The 23273-nt window shown below is 48.1% G+C and overlaps 10 protein-coding genes across 10 annotated transcripts; 5 read left to right on the plus strand and 5 right to left on the minus strand.

The window, feature by feature from the left end:
- Positions 1 to 1010: 1010 nt before the first annotated feature.
- On the plus strand, positions 1011 to 2749 carry BP5553_08385 (Uncharacterized protein; the record flags this gene model as incomplete). Its single annotated transcript, XM_032017008.1, has 4 exons — positions 1011 to 1448; positions 1503 to 1729; positions 1778 to 2379; positions 2442 to 2749. The coding sequence occupies 4 exons, from the start codon at positions 1011 to 1013 to the stop codon at positions 2747 to 2749; spliced, it is 1575 nt and encodes a 524-aa protein (XP_031866439.1).
- A 722-nt stretch (positions 2750 to 3471) lies between these two features.
- BP5553_08386 (uncharacterized protein) lies at positions 3472 to 4555 on the minus strand (the record flags this gene model as incomplete). Its single annotated transcript, XM_032017009.1, has 6 exons — positions 3472 to 3589; positions 3648 to 3682; positions 3916 to 4047; positions 4105 to 4138; positions 4231 to 4382; positions 4439 to 4555. 6 exons carry the CDS (start codon positions 4553 to 4555, stop codon positions 3472 to 3474), a joined length of 588 nt encoding a protein of 195 aa, XP_031866440.1.
- Positions 4556 to 6935: 2380 nt separating this feature from the next.
- Positions 6936 to 11726, plus strand: BP5553_08387 (uncharacterized protein; the record flags this gene model as incomplete). The annotated part of the gene is made up of 5 exons (XM_032017010.1): positions 6936 to 6953; positions 7002 to 8750; positions 9053 to 9107; positions 9184 to 10970; positions 11040 to 11726. 5 exons carry the CDS (start codon positions 6936 to 6938, stop codon positions 11724 to 11726), a joined length of 4296 nt encoding a protein of 1431 aa, XP_031866441.1.
- Positions 11727 to 12090: 364 nt separating this feature from the next.
- On the minus strand, positions 12091 to 13299 carry BP5553_08388 (FAD-linked oxidoreductase; the record flags this gene model as incomplete). Its single annotated transcript, XM_032017011.1, has 1 exon — positions 12091 to 13299. One exon carries the CDS (start codon positions 13297 to 13299, stop codon positions 12091 to 12093), a length of 1209 nt encoding a protein of 402 aa, XP_031866442.1.
- Positions 13300 to 13997: 698 nt separating this feature from the next.
- Positions 13998 to 14713, minus strand: BP5553_08389 (Uncharacterized protein; the record flags this gene model as incomplete). Its single annotated transcript, XM_032017012.1, has 2 exons — positions 13998 to 14182; positions 14254 to 14713. 2 exons carry the CDS (start codon positions 14711 to 14713, stop codon positions 13998 to 14000), a joined length of 645 nt encoding a protein of 214 aa, XP_031866443.1.
- A 373-nt stretch (positions 14714 to 15086) lies between these two features.
- BP5553_08390 (Uncharacterized protein) lies at positions 15087 to 15564 on the plus strand (the record flags this gene model as incomplete). The annotated part of the gene is made up of 2 exons (XM_032017013.1): positions 15087 to 15092; positions 15145 to 15564. The coding sequence occupies 2 exons, from the start codon at positions 15087 to 15089 to the stop codon at positions 15562 to 15564; spliced, it is 426 nt and encodes a 141-aa protein (XP_031866444.1).
- Positions 15565 to 15937: 373 nt separating this feature from the next.
- BP5553_08391 (Uncharacterized protein) lies at positions 15938 to 16783 on the minus strand (the record flags this gene model as incomplete). The annotated part of the gene is made up of 3 exons (XM_032017014.1): positions 15938 to 15999; positions 16062 to 16162; positions 16215 to 16783. 3 exons carry the CDS (start codon positions 16781 to 16783, stop codon positions 15938 to 15940), a joined length of 732 nt encoding a protein of 243 aa, XP_031866445.1.
- Positions 16784 to 17768: 985 nt separating this feature from the next.
- BP5553_08392 (Uncharacterized protein) lies at positions 17769 to 19000 on the plus strand (the record flags this gene model as incomplete). The annotated part of the gene is made up of 3 exons (XM_032017015.1): positions 17769 to 17872; positions 17961 to 18316; positions 18405 to 19000. 3 exons carry the CDS (start codon positions 17769 to 17771, stop codon positions 18998 to 19000), a joined length of 1056 nt encoding a protein of 351 aa, XP_031866446.1.
- Positions 19001 to 19207: 207 nt separating this feature from the next.
- Positions 19208 to 21925, minus strand: BP5553_08393 (uncharacterized protein; the record flags this gene model as incomplete). Its single annotated transcript, XM_032017016.1, has 1 exon — positions 19208 to 21925. The coding sequence occupies one exon, from the start codon at positions 21923 to 21925 to the stop codon at positions 19208 to 19210; it is 2718 nt and encodes a 905-aa protein (XP_031866447.1).
- Positions 21926 to 22304: 379 nt separating this feature from the next.
- Positions 22305 to 22649, plus strand: BP5553_08394 (40S ribosomal protein S21; the record flags this gene model as incomplete). Its single annotated transcript, XM_032017017.1, has 2 exons — positions 22305 to 22336; positions 22415 to 22649. 2 exons carry the CDS (start codon positions 22305 to 22307, stop codon positions 22647 to 22649), a joined length of 267 nt encoding a protein of 88 aa, XP_031866448.1.
- Positions 22650 to 23273: the final 624 nt, after the last annotated feature.

Genomic DNA, 23273 nt, shown 5'->3' on the forward strand with positions numbered 1-23273 from the left:
CTATCCTATGCATCAATCTGCAAAGCCAGCTAATCAATAATAGATCACCTTGTTTTTTGTTTTTTTTAATATACTAATGCCGTGGTGTCCAGCTTTTGTTTCCCTTATGCCGTGCTATGCAACTCGTTCTCTCGCGCATTTCCCCTCGGTTCTCTTAACGCTCTTCTTGTCAACTCTAGATTTTCTTAGCCTTTTCATATAAATCCGAGTCTTAAAATTTTGGTTATAAAACTGGATTTTTTAAGCATATTTGTTACGCAGGGTAGGAAGATCGCCAGCGAGTGCAGTTAGCTAAGGTACTTACTACCGTGGCATGACTGTGTGACAGATATGTGGTGAGACACCTTTGGTCCTGGGTGTCGTTATGTTTCATCCTCCACACCACTACTTTGTAGAACGCCCGATGACAAAAGGGAATATAAAGATGATAGCCCACTTTCGGAAAGTCGAACCTATTATGTTGCTATTCCCGTTGACAGTTCCATCTGGGTTATTCCCGTGCCAGCCCACTTGCGAGACCCCACCCTTGATATCGCTGATAAGAAAAAACTTCTCCAGGTCTCGAAAGACTCACACGAAGCATCCGGAGTCCTCGAGTCCTACATACATCATCAGAACTCTCAATTCGACTTTTATAAGACATAATTCCACCACCGCCTAACACCTAACTCCTCAACAAGTACGAATCCATCCATACATGCACTCACCTATCCATTCCATCGGGAAAATGCGACATTCGAGTAGCACAAAGCTGTCTTCAGATTCAGGTAAAACCGACCAGGCAATGAACCGGTGGCCAGAGGGCTTCAATTGGCAGCATCGGCATCATTCTCCTACCCATGGGATTGGAATGCCTTGCACAATTGAAGGCCTCTGGTCTGAGATCACACGGTTATAACTTGATCAGGATAATGCCTGCGAAAGAATCTTTGCTGTTCCTTTTTTCTAACTGTCCTATCCCGCATTGTACGGTACTGTATATGGTGGGCCAAGCTGATTGTGTTGATAGAATGGCCTCTAACGAGGATGTCGAGAAGGGCATGCAGCCCAACCTAACTCCCCCTTCAGATTCGCCAGTTAAAAATAAGAAATTGAATACCGTGGAGCACGATGCCACGGTCGATATAGAGGAGCCGGTTCCCACCAACAAGTTCCTCGCATGGACATACCGAGTTGAGCACATCCTGGGCTTCGAAGCCCGCGGTATCCACCGCGTCAAGGAGGAGCAGCAGACCGAGAAGACCACGCTCAGCTTCTCGCAGATTGTCATGATGTGGATCTCGATTAATGCGGCGGCGCAGAATATCACCCTCGGCAGCATCGGACAGAGTGTTTTTGGTCTGGGGTTTGTGGATGCGGCCTGCTGCAGTGCACTTGGCGGCCTTGTGGGTACGATCCCTGTCGCGTACACTGCTGGCTGGGGTCCATGGAGTGGGAATCGAACCCTGGTAAGTTGAATGAGGATGAGATATTGCGAGAGTATCATACTCATTTTCATGCAGATCTGCGCGCGGTTTTCCATGGGCTGGTGGCCGGTGAAGATATGCGTCTTGCTCAATCTTGTGATTCTGCTTGGGTACTCTATGATCGACGCGGTCGTCGCGGGCCAAATCCTGTCCGCTGTCTCCCCTAATGGAAGCCTAACCGTTGTGGTTGGAATTATTATTACTTCGGCATTGGCATTTGTGGTGACGACGTTTGGTATCAAGATCTTCCATCGTTATGAACGGTATGTATATCTTGAGCGCTACATTTGGTTCTTAGCTAACATCTTTAGATATGCATGGATCCCCCAATTGTCAGTGCTGTTGATTCTTGCTGGAACAGCAGGTTCGAGATTTGACATTTCGCAACCATCAACTGTTGAGGGAACAACTCTGGCTGCGAACCGTCTTTCTTTCTTCTCTGTCTGCCTCAGCGCGGCGATCACCTATTCCCCAGGAGCAGCTGACTTCTTCGTCTACTGCGATCCGAACATTGCTACCCGGTGGAAAGTAGCTGCCGGCACCATGGTTGGACTCAGCTTATCATTCACGCTGACCTTTGTCCTTGGCGCTGGCCTCTCCTCAGGCATGGCAACCAATCCTACTTGGGAAGCTGCTGGTGCAGGCAGCGGTGCGCTCGTCGCCGCTGGATTTGATGGACTCGGTGGGTTTGGAAAGTTCTGCTCCGTTATCGTTGCGCTCGGTTTGATTGCCAACATGATAGCGCCGGTATACTCCTCCGGGATCGATTTCCAAATCTTGGGAAGGTATCCGGCAATGGTACCCAGATTCGTATGGAATACCCTCGGGGTTATAATCTTCACTGTCTGTGGTCTAGCAGGGCGAGACCATCTATCTGAGATCTTCACAAATTTCTTGGCTTTGATGGGTTACTGTAAGAACGCCCAACTCCCTTCAATCATTGACTATTTTATCACATATTAACGCACGTTTCAGGGGTCGTCCTCTGGATCGTCATAACCCTCGAAGAAGAATTCATTTTCCGCCGCAACGCATATCCGAAATTCATCTGGAGCGACTGGGATAAGCAAGACAAACTTCCCATCGGACTCGCCGCATTTGTAGCATTTTGTGTTGGCTGGGTAGGCGCTGTTCTCTCTATGGCACAGGCGTACTTTATTGGCCCTCTCGCTAAAACTGTTGGTGATTATGGTGTGGATATGGGCCTTTATGTTGGATTTGCGTGGGCTGGTATTGTGTATTTGCCTTTGAGATATTTAGAGTTGAAGGCTTTGGGTAGATAGTGGTGCGGGGTTGGGCGACTTATGACGCTATGCCTACTGGCGATCGTGACAGTAGTCTTCGATGCGATTAGATGGATGTTGGAGGTTAGATACTCCATCCTTGCGAGATAATTATTAGCAGACACGAATACTGAGGCAGTCTTAAATATAATAATCTTCACCCTGGCTCATATTCTTATTACTACTATTTAAAGTAAGTCCTTCTCGTTGGAAAACATGGTCGAGTATACTTGAATAAACCCCGCCACGGTGCGGATTATTCCTAGAGATACTGTAGGTGCAATATGCTTAGCATACTGAAAATTCACAATATATTTTAGGTATGTCTTTTGACAACTTTTAAATAACTAACAGTCGTGGAATTACATGACAGTTTGCAGGGTGAGTGACAGCTTTAAAACTAGTTAGTAGGTATAAGCTGTATGCTCACTAAGCTCGAGGTTTCAACCGGGGTAGCTATTTAGAAACCTCATCAAGGTAGTGAAAGAGCCCGACTTGAAGTCAAAGGTGCGAGGACCAAAGTAGAGTATGTATGTGTCCGGCTTGAAACAGGTAAGAATTTGATAGTAAGAACGGTCATAAGAGCTGAGTTTGAATTTCCTATATCGTGCTATAGCCCAAGCTCGTGACGCGGTTCTGTTTTATGAATTTAATCTCCTAACTTGCACAGTTGATCTCCATGCCTTCTCAACTACGCCCAAGCAGCGAGTAACCCGGCTTCCTCACCTCGGCCCCTCCATGACAACCTGGTCAATTTGACACGTAGTCGTCCCCCCTGAAACCGTAGCTTTCGCACCGGAAATTGTGTATCTCATTGCGTTGTTGTAATTCTCAGGCGCGCTTTTCACAAAACATGTCAGTTGGTGATTATTGGGTGATATATAGGGGGAAAACTCACTTTGTACACCAGGCGGTTTGGGTAGTGTTCATTACCTATATTTGGGGATTGTGTGTTAGAACATGTGGAGGGATGAAGGGAAATAAGGAGGGAGAACTTGCCATGACAACATTATTCCAAACCAGTTTCCCAAAATCCCAGGATACGCCTGTGAGTTCTATAGCGAGGATAGCCTACATTTCAAATCAGCCTCTTAACCGTCGTCCCTCTTTCCAATTTTCCTTCATGCATCTCTGTGGCTGCCGTGATATATATAGCCATAACATACCTGGTTGAAGTTCTTATACGAAAGTGGAAATTTATTCGTCACTGAGTTACTTCCCGATGTGAGTATAGATGTCCAATTCGGGCCGCTTGCATCGCGCGTCATGGTTATATCGACGGCTTTTCCATTTCCGGGCTACGTTTTGGGTCAGTGCTATGCTTGTGGATGCAATGGGGCCACTGGGGAGCTTACATTGAAACCGTCGCCCCAGGGAAGACTGGGATTGCTGTTATGATTTATTAGTATATACATTTGAGGATTACAGTGCCCCAGAGCAAACAAGCTTAGATGTTGCAGACAAAATGGATAACAACGAACCTGCAACACCAACCCGGCCCAATCCACCACGTCCCTGATCGCCCGTCAAGGACCTCTTGATATACTCCTGTATTGCCTGTATCCTGAAGTCCGGGCCATAGATAATAAACCCCAGCCTTTTGTATTGTTGGGGTTACCATTTGCATGGAGAACTGATCTTGAGTTAACGGATTGTATATGCCTAGGGAGGAATAATGATAATTGTTACCTTTTGAAATTGAGCTGAACTACTTGGCGTATTCCAGCGGAGAAAATACCAGTTCGCAGCATGGACAGTCTGGGAGCTTAACAAAGCCAGCGGAATGAGAACAGAGAGAAACTTCATTGCTGCGATTTTAACTTGAAAATATCTAGTAGCTGAGGAAGAAAATACATCGAGGGACGACGGAAAGAAATAACATTTTACTTATTCGCCGGGACTTCCCCGCAATCACAGATAATTAATCCGTCCCATGAACAGATCTCAAAGTTAAAAGACCGGCTATTGTAATCATTTCGGGTATATATCTAGTTTATGGTCGTTGAATGGATGGAAAGGCTGTATTTGTTCGCTAAACGCGATGATAGGGAGGGCATGGCGATTTAGCCTTCGCGGAAAATCTACCGCACCAAGAAGCTATCTCATTTATAACCTGGTCTTAGTCGGCAGTTGCATATTGTGGGGTAAATTTCTCATAGATGCGAAATTTGTTGCCGTGTTGATAAGGTTTGTAGATGAATTCGAAGGATTATTAGGCTTTGTGGGCGCGTAGGTGTTGGCTCAGTGGTGGCTGAGTTGTTTAGGAGCTGTGGGGGACGATTGATAGCTACAAGCCTGAGACTGTTTCCGATGCTTGAAGGGAATAGTACGGGTGAATTTTAATATAAATAACACAGAACATGAAACGAGTTGTTTCTGGTTGCTTGTCGCTCAAACCGTGCAGACTCGATGATGACAACTTTGTCGACATTAAACTTCTGACCACCTTGGGTAGGGTTTATCGAATTCCAAGAATAAATTGCTGCTAAAACTGTAGTAGCCAGAATGAAAACGAGATACCACCTACGTAACGGACCTACTTCATCAATAGCAGTGAAATGTCCGCTCAGATTAGTTGTTCCAGATCCGAATGTCTGAAGGTAAGGTCGTAGTCTTCGCTCATGATACGGCTATGGGGTATAACAACGTATTCGGTGGATTTGGTATTTGATCTCGCAAGAAAGGCTTGTGAACATTCTAACACGATACATCTTGATACTTTGGAGGAGGCAGCTCAAGACACCACGAAGCAGCAAATCCAGAAAAGAGTTGGGCACGTGAGTTGCGCAAATCACCCATCCACACGTGATCGTGCACGCCCGCCACTCTCCGAATCGGAAACTTAAGTAACTTCCACCAACTGCATCTTATGTTTCATAGCATGAATCTTCCAGCCAGTCTTCATCGTTCTTCATCCTCCAGGCATCGATTCATTTCATCGTTTCATGGCACTGCCACATTACGGTTCGAGTACTACGTACTGTACGTGCTTAATAGCCCAGGCGCAACGGGCACAACGCTGTTAAGCTTTGCGCAGCGACTTTGACGCAACATTGTGCTTTGGCCCCTGAGGCGTGTTGGTCACAATTGGGCGCTTCCTTTCGATGCCTTGCAACATCTAAAACGAGATAGCTGCATACCATCTTAGGCCCTCACTGACACTTATGCGACGAACGGATAATGTTAGACTTATTAGCCATGCGCCCCTTGTTGGAGTCGACATCGGGGTCGGCAGATCTACACACGTTAATGGTATGGAGGGTGCAACACATTTGGTGTTTCGGATGATGCTCAGCCTAGTGTCCGAGCCATCGTCGAGCTATGCTACCTCCCTCCCGACTTTTGGAATGATATGGGAGTCTATGTATGATTATCTTGCTAATCTCATCTGCCTTTCTCTCAATTATAGAAGTCGTAATAGTAGCAGCCAGCGCGAAATTTGTTCCCTTTCAAATGTCTTTACAAGTTTGTCGATTGGGGGGTTTGCGTGTATAGCTTTCCTATTTTCTCGATGCGCTGAGGTCTGTTGAGCTCAAATGCTCAACTTCCCGAAGCAAAAGGGATACCCCACGGCTGCGGATCGTTTAGGTGTTTCAGAGGCACGGGTAGCTTCCCTACATCCACCCCCATATGCCTTGGGCTGTCTGTGTACCACGCTCGGTCTGTCGTGATGTGTGACCAGCATATCCCGCCTAGAGATGCATGTGCGTGGTATGTGACGGCCAAGGGGATATCTGAGAGAATTGATCTCTAAAACGAAGACTATCCCTGGGTTCGATCAATTTCATTTTTCCAACATTGCACAGCTTCACGACGTTGGATTTCTCAAATCTCGACCATGCGTCGGTTGTTGGAATGACAGACAAACCTAAGCTACGGACTGGACCTGTGGCTTCCGGGTCAGAGTCCCCATCAAGCTCCTTACGAAATGAGTTTATGTTTGGAAATTCTAATAATGTCTCGGACAAGTTGAGTCCAGTGGTAACAAGTCCAGAAAGTTTGCACACAAAGCCATGGCCAGCTCGCCCGCAACCACTCCGCAAAGGCCTTAAAGAATGGAGGTGGTTGGACTCGATAATCGATTTCATAATGCTCATGCTGCCCCTGCCATTCTTTATTCTCATGGCTTTTGTAATAGCTGTGGATGGCAGAGCTGTGGATGCTAAACAAGCATCTCTGTTGGATCATGCTATCAAAGGAGCAAGTATAATCGCTCCATAATTTAAACCCTCTTCTAATTAGTACCTCCTAGGCAACTACTGTCTTCCCAATCTTCTTCGCGGCTACTACTGGCAGAGCAGCCGTGAAATACGCAACATGGAAACTTGAGCAAGGAACGACGCTTGGTACGTTGGAACAGTTAATGGGTAGTCGCACGATTGCCACCGCTTTTACTACTCAATATCAACTACGGTCATTCAACGCAATCGGTCTAGTGCTAATTATCATATGGTCCCTCGAACCAATTGGTGGCCAATCTGTGTTGCACATCCTATCAACTCCAGCGAAACAGGTCTCCACGGACACAGCTGTATCCTATATCAATTCTAGGCAACAGAGCTTCTCATCCCCAACTGGCGCATTTCAGAACCAATGGTTCGCAGGATTTGCGGTTCTTTTTGGGTCAGCATTGCTTTCAACGCCGGAAGTGAAAGCGAGCACCATGGATGTCTGGGGTAATGTCAAGATTCCGTATCAATCTAGTGTTTTGTCCTCCGGTGCCGAAACAGATAAAGATGGGTGGACTAAAATTCCATCGGGAAACTTTACACCCATATATTCTTCCCTATTTGGACTTCCACTCTCAGGGCTTCGCAATGGAAATACCACATTGAAAGTCGAGTCGACACACCTAGAACTAAATTGTGGTAACATGAGTGTATCTGCCCAGTTACCTGGACCGGGCAGCAAAACAGATCTTATATCCCCCGATGGCCCCTTTAAGAGTTTTCAAAATGTTTCGTTGAACACGCCTTGGGCCATTGGCTACCAGGGACCAGACGTGGCAGCCTATGATGAAAACGATGACACCCCTTTCACATATCCAAAGGCTTGTCCGGACTGTTTACCCCCGAGTTATAGCTCAAAGGCATTTGAGCCCGGAACACTTCTCTTTCAGGAATACGAGGGCCTGGATAATATAACGTCCATCTCTTGTGTGCCATCTCAACAATATGTCGAATCCACTATCGATTGCGTTAAAACATCGAGTTCGCAGATCTGCCGTGTCACTGCTCAGCGCCCGTCCCTTCTTCCCCATATGTCGTCCGCTGTAACCCCGCTCAGTTTTCCTGGGGTTGCAATGGGGCTTTCGAAATTATTGCCCGATTGTACGCCTCAGTTTACTGCCGTGAATCTGATCCAAAACTTCATCTACGACCCCTCTACTGGATCTTCGATAATTGCAAGCGAAACGTCACTTGGCGCGAATGATGGCCAAACTCCGCTTATGAGCGTCTCTCCGGAAGAGTTCTCTCTTCGATTTGGCCAATTACTAAACGCATACTTGTATGGAAGCATGTGGAATTCTACCCCTTATATTGTAGGAGCTTCCTTCGACGGCATCCGAGCAAGCCCTGTCGGTGGCAACAATGCAAGCGTTGTTGTCGCGGAATCAACCGCGGATCTCACGGCCATGCTCCAAAATCAAACTGCTGCGTTTGCAGTGCCGGCAACTTTGGAAACCAATAAGCAGGTCTACTTTGTGTTTTATCCATGGCTGGTCATCTTTCTCATATCCACAATGATAATGCAGTTAGCCGCAGTTGTTGGTATCATATTTTCGAGGAGGACAACTGTCCCCGATTATCTGGGATATGTTTCTAGTTTGGCAAAGGAGAGTCCGTATATAAGGATGCCGGATGTGGGCGTCAATATGGATGGTATGGATAAAGCGAGACTAGTCAAGGACGTCAAAGTCCGGCTTGGGGATGTAGCTGAAGAGGCAACCAGGGGGCAAGTTGGGCGACTGGCTTTCGCAAGGATGGAAGAGACGACGATGGTCAAAAAAGGAAAACTTTATATATGACTTACTCTTAATATCAAAACTTTTTAATGTATTTATCTCTTGAGGACTCGCTGGTGGTATTGCTGTGCTATGTACTTCTACGTGATGTCCCACCATAATTTAATTCCCGAGGATCAGCCGGATGTATACTCGAGTATACTCGAGCTATACGAGTATGGACAAGCGACAACATACTCTATAGGGGAGCACCATTCTACAGCTCTCACAGCTTTAAGAACCTCAGGACTAAGGTTCAGGTGCACTTGTGAATGTCGCCGTATATTATTGTGCTGTAGTGCTACAAAGCGACCATGAACGGCACTTCGGCAGCATCGTCGTCTTTAGATGCTGGTAAGGTCAACATCCTACCCCGAGCTGGCATCGCGGCATTCATATGCATTTATATGCTGATACTTTGACTTTGCAGTGGATTACGACCCAATTGAGCATCTTAACACAATATTCTCCCATCCTTCGACATTACAATCCATAAACCAAACCGCAGCAGCCCTCCAAACCCACCAAGATGACCTCTCGACGTCCATCTCCAGCATCGTGGCCTCCCAAGCCGTCAGCGACGACTCCAGCCTGCAGCGCATGCAGTCTGCCAAAAAAGAACTTGCCCAACTATTTCGAAAGATTGAGTCGGTTCGTACTCGAGCGATCGAAACGGAGCAGACAATCACCTCTATGACCGCGGATATCAAGCGCCTGGATGACACCAAAAGGAACCTAACGCTATCGATGACCGCGTTGAAGCGCTTACAGATGCTCACTACGGCATACGAACAACTACGGGGTTTGGCGAAGACGAGGCAATATAGAGACTGCGCAAGCTTGCTTCAGGCAGTGTTACAACTTATGCGGCATTTCAACAGCTATCGCAGCATTGATCAGATTGCTACGTTAAGCCGAAATGTGGCAGAGCTGCAGCGGGAACTGCTGGAGCAAGTCTGCGAGGATTTCGAGATGGCATTTGCGAAAGGAGAAGTAGCCAGTAAGAAGGGCATATTAGCAGAATCATGCTTGGTTATGGATGCGTTGGGTGATAATGCTAGGGCTAGGTTGGTGACGTGGTATGTCAATACGCAATTGAGGGAATACAGACAAGTCTTCAGAGGCAATGATGAGGCTGGTAGTTTGGATAACATCGGACGACGCTATAGTTGGTTTCGACGGATGCTCAAGACATACGAGGACGAGCATGCAGGTATATTTCCAGTGCAGTGGAGAGTCAATGAAGTGCTCGCCAATTCCTTCTGTGAAGGGACAAGAGATGACTTCAAAGGGATCTTGGAGAGAAGCATGAGACGGTCGGATGGCGCCAAAATTGACGTCAACTTATTGTTGAGCTGTTTGCAGGAGACCATGGACTTTGAACAGAGTCTGGAGAAGAGATTCGCAGGGGATCCCAGAGCAAGCATAGATACGCTCAGCTCAATGGAGGATAAGCCTCAAACGTTCGATCGGTCCATATCTGAGGCGTTCGAGCCGTACCTCAGTCTTTGGGTTGACTCCCAGGACAAGCAGTTGGCAACGATGATCCCGAAATATCGTAGCCAACCTCTGCTCCCTGATGATGAGGAATTTTCACCTCAAGCTGTGATATCGTCATCGATCGAACTCTTTCATTTCTATAAAATCACGCTATCGCAGTGCGCCAAGCTCTCCACAGGTGAACGGCTACTCGATCTCTCTAGGACCCTTGCCAAGTATCTAGATGAATACGCTCAGCAGGTACTTCTGTTCTTCTTACAGATACCCGGTGGCCCACCGCTCGAGAATATCATACTTGTCTTGAATACAGCAGATTACTGGCATATCAATACCCAGCAACTCGAAGACAATATAAAGAAGCGTATCGACAGCGAGCTGGCCTCGAAGGTTGATCTATCTTCACAATCTGACGCCTTCATGGGCGTTGCTAGCGCCGCGGTGTTGGCATTGGTGCACAAAGTTGAAATTGCTTGCGATGGATCATGGCGAGAAATGAGAAATACAAACTGGAGCAAAATGGAAAGTGTAGGAGATCAAAGCTCCTATGTTGGCGAGCTGTTGAGGCAAGTTGAAACCCAGGCCAAGGAAATACTGCCCCTGGTTAGCAAGCAGCAATATGCTCGGGCTTTCTGTGACAATACTGTCGAATACCTAGCAACTACGTATATTGCGAATATCGTTCAATGCCGGCCCGTCTCCGAGGTTGGCGCTGAGCAGGTAAGAGCCCCTTCTCCCTATCTCCCTATCTCCCTATCTCATCAGATCATTCTAACTTTCCATTTTAAGATGTTGCTCGATAAATATGTCCTAACAAAAGAGCTTTCCAACCTCCTCTCCCACTCACCCTCCGCCTCCGCATCAACCACAACCCAAGCCGGCTTCGTCAAACGCGTCAACCACAGCATGACGCGTCTCGACCCCCTCCTCAAAACCCTCCAAGTCCGTCCCTCACCCGCAGAAGGTCTAGTCCAGGCATACCTAATCCACATAGGCGATCGATCCGACACGAACTTCCGCAAAATCCTCGACCTAAAAGGGGTTCGAAAACAAGACCAACCCTCACTAGTAGAACTCTTTGGCATCCACAGAGATGGAAAGAGTAATGAGCAACTCGTACAAATGAGTCCCCTCCTGACACCCCTCATGAATTCCACCGGAATGGGCAGTGCTGGGCTCGGGATAAACCCCTCTTCAGCACTCGGCGGATCCGGAATTCAAAATCTCAATACGAGATTTGATCCTGCTGGGTTCGGGGAGAAACTGATTAGTGCAGCGAGGGATGGGGTTGAGAGGATGGGAACGGGGACCGGTGCAGGAGATAGAGTATCGAGCCCGCTGAGCGATGAGGCTAAGGCGGCCGTGGAGGGTAATTTAAAGAGCATTGGAAAGTTCTTTAGGAGGGATATGAGTGGGTTTGGGGGGATTGGCGGCAGGTTTGGAGGGAGGAGAGATGGGGATGATACTGTTAGATAAGCATTGTAGGGTGTATATTTTAATAATGCTGAAATAGCATGTTATCACCTTGATACTGCTCTATCTATGTCTCCAGCCCCAAGTCCCCATTTCCATTATCCTAACAAATCGTCTACTCAGATATTCAACCGCTGCTAGAGCGCAGATCTACCTTCCTTCAACAAAGCATCTTACGCTGGCTATAAAGGCCTATTAACTAACAGATCATCAATCTACCCGTGTACATCATATCAGCCAATTCTCTAAAGTGCCAGAAGTCTAATGAAGAATTTGTATTAATATCCCCTATAAGAGATGCAGAGTGGTATAACTATCATCTGAATCATGAATCATTACGCTCTATCAAAGCCAATTAACCCAAGCATCACGACGCTAATCCCAAAAACTTTCTAACGCGTCGCACCAACTCCGTAGCTATAGCATTCCTACCATCCCTAGTCCTCTGGACAGCTTCCTTGTTCTCCTGAGCTCTCCTAAGCAGATACTTCATGCACTCGCCAGTGGTGCCCCAAACTAAATACTTGTAAGCTTTCGGTATATCCACCTTCGCCCCTTCTTTGTTAGCTCGTCCTTCATGCACAAGTTCACAGCTGACCTCGTCTGCCATGCCTTGCAATTGCGCGTAAACCAAATCAATTTGCTCCTCTCCATTTTGAACTTGTGCAGTTCGGACAGCTTGGATTTTGCGGACGGATTCGTGGTTGTGGCTGGCTAAGACAAGGTTCACTGAAGGGAATTCGGTTTCTCCTTCCGTGGGTCTTAATATCGGTCCGTATGATCTCCGTACAACACTTTCCGCAATACCATTATATGCGTTGTCCGTATCCAGTTTGGTGTCATGGATGCGATCCCTTGGATCAGAACCTAAGTATGCGCCTCTGACCAATTTGATGCCCAGGGTAAATCCTTCTCTCCGAGCTGTAGCCAAATGAGAACTCAGTACTGAAGGCGTGGCTTTGAGATAAGCCTGATAAGTACCGTAGACCACAGCTTTGCCAGGGACGTTATTGTTGTATTTCCGCATGTACTCGAGAGTCCATGCATCGATACCAGCTTGGACTGCTTGTTGTTCTGCATCAAATAGTAATCGTACCCCGCGAGCAGCAGCAAGGTCACAGATGGAATCAATTGCTTCTCTGAGGGCAGCGGATGGGCCGGTTTTCCGTGTCAGATCGTAAAGCGCTTGACTGCCGGCCCCGGTGAATTTCAGGGCAATGAAGTCCCCGGGAGAAGTGAGCTTGACAGTGGCTAGAGTGCCTTGTGCCCATGGAATGATTTCATTCCGTATACATTGTTCTGCAACCTCTGGGTCACCACATGACGATAGGTTATTTGTTTGTTTCTCATCCATCACAACCTCTTTTGCATATCCCAATATGACACCTTTGTATCCCAGTGTTTTTAAGCCATCGATTGTTTTCTTGACCTCTACTGCATTTTCTCCAGCACAAAACTGGTGGTAGAAAGTTTTTCTGATGACATATCGCAGGAGGGGATTCGAGTCGGGGGATAGAATGCGAAATTGTGTATGAGCGAGTTTAGAGGTAATAACAAGGAGCGGAGGGAAAAGCATCTAGAAAGAGTTGGCATCTTGTTTAAACGCGGCATGGGGGTTGTACTAACCCGTGACGAAGAAAGCGACGTTATCGCCAGCGATCTGACGATTGAGCTGAGGGGAAGGATTGATAGGGACGCTGGATTGGGCATTGGTAGATGGGGTTCAGGGTGGTACACAAGAAAAGGTCGTGATAAGGAGGCCTTTTTCGTTGTGGAAACATGATTAGGAGCAAAGGATGAGCGATGAGGGCGATTTCGAGAGGAGAGGTTGCGAACACTGGAAGGAACTCTTGTGTATGGTTTCCTGTTCCGGAAGACGAGCAACGTCTTTGTTGATCCCGTCATCCCGAGGTGACCAGCGAATCAGGTGGAGTTGTCCGGAGTAGTTTGCAGTGAACAACAACAACAAAGCGCAACGAGACGTCGATGACATTGACTGAATTGAAAGGTACTTCCATACCTATATAACTATTTATACATAGATAACGCAGCGACTTCGGCGTTGCGTAATTATTGTCTTTCGACTCTGTGGCGGGGTTCAATCGCTGTTTCGTTATCGGAGTATTTTATGTCAAGCTCTCTTATCTCCTTAACCCGACGGAAGCCGGGTGGTGACGATCAGATGGCGCGACGCTTTGTTTGGAAGGCCAGTCCTGCGCTGTGGACTATGCGGACTGCCTACTCGGGTAATATTATTCCTTATATCGTGATCAATCAAACGGCTCCGTCCTGTTCCACGTCGGCTTTACTTGTGCGGCGGCCTCTCCGGAGGATGAAATCCACATAGCTCGGCCCTCGCCCTTTAGCAACCCCCAAAGCATCCTGTGCTAATCCATAGGCTAGCCCAATAGCCAATCCAGTCTTCGCCGTTTTCGCAGCTGTTTGGATGGGAAAGCGGTCTGTTGCGCATTAGTGGTCGAAGCAGAGGTTGGGGTTTGGGGGGAGGGGGGTTTGTGAGAGCAAAGCATACTCCATAGGCTGAATCCTCCAGCGACAGCTAAACTGGCGATGACAGTGTTGAAGAAATCCCTGGTCCCCCTATATCGGTCGAACATTTCCTCGATGCTGAAGAATCCCGCCGTCCAAAAACTAAGCTTGGCTCCCAGCTTGATGCCTTCCTTGACACCGCCCAGAGCCATGTGGTAGTTCTTGCTTTTGTGATAGAGGTACCACCCCGTTGAAGACGTAGGAAGTCGATGGGCATTCTCAGCTCGGAATTTGAATCCAGCTGTTTTGCTTCCATAAGTTAAGCCCAAACCCATGCCCGCCAGGCAAGAGAGGGTGGTGGCCAGAGGAAGTCTCATGCCGAAAGGCAGAGATGCACGAGAGTCAAGCCGTAGCAGCCTGATTTGTTCTGCTTTCCATCGCGCTCGCTCCTCCGCCATGCGTTTCTCTGTTTCGAGGTAATCTTCGTCCGATGCGCTCGCCATGGTGTCTTCAATGGTGCTGTGAATTGGATGTTGGATTTGGAGGAGGCTGAGGTTGATGTTCACGGGCCAGCAGGGGGGGGTTGATCATGTGACACCGCGTTTCGCGCCTGATTCCGATTTCCAGGCTATTCGCCAGCGCTGCCCCCTCCCAGGCTACATCGAGCCTCGAGACTACTTTGACATCTCCAAATCGCGTCGCCAGCTTACACTTCACATTTTATTTCCTGCCTTGCGTCTCTCCGTGCAGCGATTCTTCCTACGTACACAGGTAAAGCTCTGTTCAAACTTGAAGCTTCAAACTTCAAATTTGCGATCCGATTCTGTAACGGAACTTCAATTAACGATTGCGATAAATCTCTACGATCAAAATGGTATGGTCGTCCTGGGGGAGGTACTGTATCTTACCCCTCACTAACCACGTCTGCTCCTAGGCTAGAGACAGTATCCAACATACAGCTTGGACCCTCCGATTCAAACATGGGAAACACACAATCCTCCTTTGCGCCGAGCCGCTTACTCCCCTCTCGCAAATAAAAACCGATCTCCTGGAAGCCCTCCGAGAAGTCTATCCCAATGGCCTTCCTCGAAGCGACTCCCCTGCACCAGAAAAGATCCCTGAATCAATTCAAGATGTCGCTCTCGGCGCACTCGTCGATGCCTACGACCCCAGCAGAGGTTGGACAGAGCTTGACAACACCCCGGGTGGTGGCAACAAAGAAAGCCCGAAGAGTCTAGGTTTGAAGGATGGAGGTATGGTCGCATTCACTTTTGTGAATAGTGACGATGTAGAGACACCAGAATTCCATGTAGAATTCTGCAATGTGGAGGAATTATATCCGGAGGAGGAGTGATGGGAGTTCCGGGTTGCATTGGCTGGCGTTTAAGGATAAGGCGCATATCATATTGGGCATATCTGGGGGTCTTTTAGGGGGCATGGATTGCAGGTATACTGCTATAGGGAGCAGGTCTGTCAATTGTAGGTCATTTGTCAACCCTCAAACTACATGGTCAGATCTTCGCTTTCACTCGTTCAATCCTTTGCTCTCGTCTAAAAATTTCCATACCAGACTTGGTATAACCAGATGATATTACATACCACATTACTGGGTTTTACAGTCAGATCTTCGCTTTCGCTTGTTCGATCCTTTGCACTCGTCTGAATCACCCATGCTGGACTTGGTACAAATTGGATGATATTATATACCACATTACTGGGTTTTCCCACTAGAGGCCTCCTGGCCAGCAAGTCTGCTCCCATCTAGCAATACTCTCTCTGTTCTCCTGACCTGGGCAAACACAAAGGGATATATCAAGTCGCAGATTAGCCCAGTTCCCCAAAGAAATATACCGAACGGCGACATGAAGTACTCATGAGCTTCCCTCCAGAAGTACCACATCCAGCCATAATTCACATACAGCCCAATCACCGAACCTGCCGTTCTAGAAGCCCTACAAGTGCGTCAGCATGCTAAGATTCTAACATAAAAACCAGAGAGCTTACCAAATAGCCCAAGTCACGCCCCCAGTATGTTGTCTAATTATCAATTGTCCCAGACTCGCCGCTGATAGGTAAGCCTGAGCAAGTGCCGCAGTCCAAAAACCCAGCTCGGTCGTATCTGGTCCTACCCTCCCAAAATAATATTTCCCCTCCCGCTGCCCAATATCATTGTCGATCCACCATTTCGCAAATGCCCAATGGGCCACCGCGCAATACACCACCATGGCAACAATGATCTTTCCCAGGTTCCGTCCAATTAAGGGAGCATGTCTCCACTCATAGGAACCGTACTTGGCAGCGCCCCAAACCATACCGCAGTCTAGAATGCACCAGATTCCAAAGACAATTCTCTCGAGCGGGGCTTCAGCAACCCATAATGCGTACACAATTTCCCAGGCGAAGTTAAAGGCCAGGGCGAAGATAGGCATGCCGTAGGAACGAGAGCGGAAAGATTCGCGGGTTAGAAGGACGTAGCATATTGTCCAGAGAGTACCGCCGACTTGGAGGAGGCCATTTGTTATGGGGACATAACTTGAGTGGACAGAGGCAGGCGGAATGTCATTAGAGCCCATCCTGGCCTATAATGGGTGTATGAGAATGAGAGCTGGCAGTCTTAGGAGTTCTGGTGACTGGGAGAACTACGTATTGTAGTACCGTTGACGTTGATGAGAGTTTATTCTAAATACTTAATCTCCGGATGCTGGCGTAAATTGCACTAGATCCCTGTGATGTACGTAGGCATGGATCTCTCCTTACGAAGGTACAGTGGTGAAGTATTCGTATAGCGCTAGCAGGGGTCCGAACATCTCAACCCTGCATCGCAACCACAACACATAGGAAAATCGAGAAAAATTGTAAGCACTCTATCCTTCTAATGAGGACTATGCTAGTGTTGAAACAAAAAAAAWTAGTTGTGGTTTGCAAAAGTTACAAAGTGTTGTTTTCGTAGCTTTGGGTTGACCCCTGCTAGTGCTATACGAATACTTAACCGCTGTACCTTCGTAGAAGCTTAAGAACCATAATATTAAAAAGAGCAGGGACTATAAATAGGTACCTAGATACCTAGGCACTTTAGGCCAACCTGCTTACCTAGGTATTTAGTGACAACGCTAAACGGTGGTTCATGTACAGTACCGGTGCTACGGGACCCGTATTGCCTTCACAGGCTGACAGGGGCGGACTCGAACCTCGGCTTCCCCAGATTTCGGCACAGATTAAGACCCCCGCTTAGAGACGGACCCTTACTGCTATCCCTACCGCTTATCCAAAACCACAGACATCGAGTATAAGATTATTGCCATTGCTCGATTGTTTAAATGCCAGCCAATGTTACTCAATCATTTGTCTCCTCACCTTACAAGAGGCCTCCCTAAAGCTGGTTTTATATTATTCTCTCATCCTCCAATCGCCACCGTGATCCGGAACTTGGCAGGCGCAGATTGCAATAAGCTTATTCACATCCAAGCCCAAAGCTACCAATCGGTTACAATTCCTCGAAATTCCAGAGCTGCAAGCACCTCAGATACATCGTCCAGTAGCCGCCAGGTAGCAGCAGCCATGGCCCCGTCGCCACGCCCAGAGCTGGAGAAGCAATACATGTCCTCGAAACCTTCACCAAAGAAACAATCCCCAGAACCGCGTCCCAGTTCAAGGCATGTACAGTTCTCCCCCCCNCCCCCCCCCTTCCCCTCCTATTTCTACTTGGCGTCTTCTTATGCTCAAATCACTATTCTAACACTCAATCATTAGTATCCTCCTCATATCCCCCACCAATGAAATCTTGCTCCTCCGCCGGGTCCAAAACTCCAGCTCCTTCGCATCCGCACACGTCTTCCCCGGCGGTAACCTCTCTTCGTCGCAAGACGGGGAGATTCCCCTGCCAGATGACAAGCAACGGCATGTTGATGGCCCTGCATATAGACTTGGTGCCATTAGGGAATGCTTCGAGGAAAGTGGGCTTTTATTAGTGAAGAAGAAGGGCGACCAGAGTGGAGATTTGTTAGAAGTTGATGCGGAAACGAGAGATAAAGCTAGGAAGGCGATTCATGCTGGGAAATTAAAATTCGCAGAATGGGTCGAGTCAATAGGAGGAGTTGTTGATTCTGGTATAATAACTACCCTTCCCCTATCCCATTTCTATCATTATCATTGACGATTCTTTTAATTTGAGTTAATCACTGACTCTAAACCCAGACTCCCTAATCCCCTTCACCCGTTGGGTCACGCCCGCCAACCTCCCCAAACGCTTCACAACCCAGATGTACGTCTACTTCCTCCCGCTCACTCAATCATCCCCGGCCGCCAAAACAGTAATCCACGTCCCAACTTCCGACGGCGGTCTCGAGCACACTACAGCGCTCTTCGCACCCTGTACGCGCTGGCTCGACCTCGCAACAAGGAACGAGATAATACTTTTCCCGCCACAGTTCTACCTAATACATCTCCTGTGCACGTTCCTCACACCTTCGAGTGCGCCTCTGTCAACCACTGAGCTACAAGCGCAGCGCTCTGCCGTGATGGAGTTCCTTGAAACGGATGGCGATGGCAAAGGGGTGAAGTGGGCGGATAAAGTGATGAGTCCGGTGGGATTGATGCTTAGGAAGAGTGATGGGCGGAGTGTACTTGCTCTTGATAAGCCTGGACCGGAACTGAAAGGAAGTAAGAGGAGGGGAGATGAGAAGAGAGTTGTTCTTGTGAAGTTTGGTAAAAATGGGCCAAGGGATGTGGAGGTGAGAATGAAGGAAGAGGTTTTAGAGGAGGAAAGAGCCGCGGCGAAGGTAAAGCTTTAGACTTAGCCTCTTCCCTCTATAGATTTTGTACATAGGAGGGTGCAGCATTGCGCTGGGGCGATACAGATTAGAACTTGCCATTTTGTATAAAGGATATAGGTAGATTGCTGCGGGCTAGAAGACCTACTCTTAAGGCTCTCAGTGCGGCTGGTTATGTACAATCCAATATAACCAGCGATATAATATCCAACACAGTCACGGCCATAATCACATATGACTTCTGGTAGCGCCACGCAGATTCTCCTTCCACAGACAGCATATGCTCTTACTAGCACACCATTGCTTTACTTCCTTTGGATTCACCTCTCCATCCCAACCCACCTTTTCTAAGGCGCCGGTGTTCAGCCACGTCGATAGATCTTCAACTACAATAGGGTCAAATAGTAGTATTTTCTCTTGCCAGCTCGGCTTCAGGGGATCTTTCGAACGTGGGGAAATTTTGATTGCACGGGTTATGTGTGTGAAAAGTGGCGCTTGTGATGACTCCGGCGTGAGGGCCGCAACATCGCCGTCAACAGTACTCGAGAGTTTAAGAGGCAACTGTGATCCTATTTGAGAGGGTCGGCGGCGAGGCGGTGATGGTGTTGGTGGATCGGAGTCATAGATTTCATCGATAGGTCGGCTAGCTGTCGATTTTGACTTTTTGGGTGTTCGAGGTCTTGATAGTGGTACATCGCTATTTAAGTCAGGAGCTTTTGTTTTCTCCGTTGCCTTTGGTCGGCCAACCTTTCCTTTTGTCTTCGACTGGGTAGCTGAAACTGCAGTAGTTACGGCGCTGTTACTTTTTGGCTTGCCTCGAGGCCGCTTTGGGGACTCAGGGCTGACCTGGCTGGATGGCGGAGGTATCGTCATTACTGGCTTGGTTGGAGACAAGGGCGCGGCGTTGAGCCCCAAGGATCCCAGAGCTGTCCTAGTTTTACTTTCCCAACACTTTTCAAGCAGTGTAATCATTTGTTCACGGCGCTTCACAGGTTTAAAGCGATATGATGCTAGCTCCTTTGTTAATTGAATAGTGGTGTAGGAGTCAAAATCTGGCATTTGGTAATCTTCATGTCTCGCAGATGTGGTGGATGACTGAGTGGCACTAAGAGGCGCATCATTTGGTTTGGATGTTTGTGCGGACTTTGTAGATTGTAACCTGGATGTCGCACTCTTCGGCGGATCAGTCGACACTATCGGTATGGTTGCCGTTTCCGCTGCAAAGGCACCCTTAAGCGGTGGCTCTCTAGGTTCTGAATTTTCGGGTAAGGACTCGATAATATCCTCGATATCGTGCCATATCTCTTCGGAGCCGGGTAAAGAACGGGTACTATTCGGCCTAGCTGTTTTTTTATCATCTACCTTCATGGCCATTGGCGAGTCTACGATGTCAATTACTTCCACATCCAACAAATTACCAGTGGCATCACGCGCCCCGGCAGACCACAGAGTTCTTTTGGCAGACGATACTGTCCTTCCTGGGGGCTTCAGAGAAGCTGGGGAAGCTGGCTCATCCATCCAATCCGTAAATGGGTCGTAGTCGATTTGGTTTGAAGCTTGCATCGCATCATGTAAATCTCGGAGAAGAGTTGGCGAAGTCTCCCGTGCAAGTTGACTGGAGGTGCCAAATACGAAATCTTGATGCCCAACCTGCTTCAATGCTGATTCAGGTGAAAGTAGAATTGGGGCTTCGGCGCTTCCTTTCTTAGCCTTTGAAATTCTCTTGGGCGGAAGCTGTGAACGTGGCTTTCGCGGTATCTTGAACGCATCGCTGGTATCGTTATCGTTGATTTGGCAGGGCAAGTATTGGAGCAGTGGTGCTGGAGCACCAGGCAAGCTTTCCGCATGCTCTTCTGCATAAGCAGATGTAGCTTGATCGGTGATAGTCCTAGGTTTCTTCTTAGGTGCTTTCGGTTTCGGTGTAGTGGCAGCTGCCGTTGCTGATGATACAGTGGTTTGAACTAACTCAATGAGTTTCCGCTTTCTTGTTCCCTCGCCATCCAACTCCTTCGTTCCGACGGGTTTAGCCCCGCTCTGGGCAAATCTAAAGCTATGGAAGAGGTCATGGAAGCCTTTATTTTCGCCGTCCGGCACGACTGATGCAGGTAAAACATGCCCTGGCTCTGTAGGGGTCGGGGCTTGCTTTATTAAATTTGCCTTGGCCAAATTCGACGGCGGCGTCCAGCCAGTACGTCTGCTAACTGCCATGGCTAAACCATAATCAAGAGAATCTGAAAATGGGTCGGGAGATATCACCCGCACTAATTCCGCCTCTTTCGATTTAGGTGTTCCATCATGCTTGCCCAACGTCGTACTAACGGAGGCTTTTATGACTTGGCCCTTTGGTATCTTTGTCTGAGAAGCACCCTCCGACTTTTTTGTTCTTGCTTTTCGTACTGGCTTTTCTTTCCCGGGCCTATCCTCAGTCGTTTCCTTCTCCGCCTTCTTCAACCGGGGTTTGCGCACAGGGGCTTTCTTCACAGGGCCAATTCCGCCTTCGCACTCCTCAGCCTTTTTCGCTCGTGGTTTCCGCACCTTCTTGACTTTTGGCGCATCATTATCGTCTTCTGCCTTTGGGGGGGCTGTCTTTCGTTGGGCTTTCGTGACGATTTCGGTAATCGGTTCGTCACTCACGCTCAAGGCCTTCAGTTTGGATTTTGCAAGTTTTGGGGCGTTGAAATAGTTGGATGTGTGGTTATTGGGACCAGAGTAATCGGAGGACTCGAGGTCGTCGAGTGAGGACTTCTTCAACAGCGCTGCTGTGCTAGTAAACGAGGCGACATCGCGTTGAGGAATTGGTGTACTTCGACCTCCAGTGGTCATAACAGCGGTGTTGCGCTTGAAGATCTCGTTTGGCGACAGGAACGTGGGTGAGGAGGACATATTATATGTTGCGAATTGCTTCAGAGGCGAAGAAGGCAGCATTAAGGTGTCCGCTGACGCCATTTTGAAAGCCATCCAATGGGCCTTGAGCCAGGCGCAACTCGGAAAGGGGCGGTAATGTACTGTAGTTGCCGTTAATTGTCACATCCCATTAGAGTTTGGTAAAGAATAATAATTTTGTTGACAAGACGGCTCTTGGTGCTTGGTGCTATCAATGTTTATGTCGTCCAAATGAGGAAATCGCGGGCGTTCGACGGTCCGAGTTGACGCCAAAATACCGCCTCGCCACGTGACTCGGGTTGCTTCGCTTAAGCCGCTTAGCCCTGAATTCCACCCCACGAAAAAACGACGTCGAAATACTCGTTCCGCGCAAATCTACAACCTTCAAGCCTCCATCGACCACCAGTGACCTCAATTCCTCTCCGTCACAAATACCGCCAATATGGAAAACGACAAGGGTGAACTCGTCGACCTGTAAGCCCCCCGGAACTTTCCCAGCGCTTTGCGAAATCGCGATGAAGATCGTCAAAAGTTAACATTTGAATCTCACAGCTACGTCCCCCGCAAATGCAGCGCCACCAACCGCATCATCAAGGCTAAGGACCATGCCTCCGTCCAAATCGCCGTCGCAAAGGTTGATGAGAATGGCCGTCTTACGGGCGAGAGCGAAGTCTACGCACTCTGCGGTTTCGTCCGCGCGATGGGAGAGTCAGATGATTCTTTGAACAGATTGGCACAACGGGATGGTCTGCTGAAGAATGTGTGGAGCGGAAGCAGCCAGCGATAAATGCATATTTGAGGAGTTCCTTCGGGTATGAAAGGTCGACTTGAGGCTGGGGATATTGTGCTAATCATTCAACTACAGATTTGCGGTTATGGTCTGGGTTGCACTGGGAATTAGTTCGGAATAAGGATACCGATGGAGAACAATAGGCTGGATTTGGCCCTTGCCGAGATAGTCACTCTTCGCACGCGATAGAAAATTCAACGACCTTTCCCAGAATCGCATGCATATTGTGTGTTTGTGATATGCCAACTGGATTCGAGAAAAATGAACGGCTGTTCGAAACTCCTCGTCCCCACTCCAGGGTGGCCCTTTGTTCGAGGAGCCAGATTGCTATTTCGATAGCTACGTAGCCGAAGATCGATGCAATTCTAGCCTTCTGAAGAGCTGTGGCGTTTGAGCGTCTCGTCGGAGCACAGATACGGGCCGGACATGACTTGAATGATCGTTGGTATAATACAACAGGAATCTTTGCGATCGGGATTCTCGAAACGTATCCAGTAAAGGAGCAATGCAAGAATACCTGGACTGAAACATTGTAATCTCTGGCTAATGCCTGTCAATTTTAATACTCATCAAGCTGCTTGCCTTGATAATTGATGGCCAGTAACCATCTTTAGATTCGCA

The sequence above is a fragment of the Venustampulla echinocandica genome, assembly GCF_003357145.1.
Source record: "Venustampulla echinocandica strain BP 5553 chromosome Unknown scaffold_8, whole genome shotgun sequence".
NCBI classification, from domain to species: domain Eukaryota; kingdom Fungi; phylum Ascomycota; class Leotiomycetes; order Helotiales; family Pleuroascaceae; genus Venustampulla; species Venustampulla echinocandica.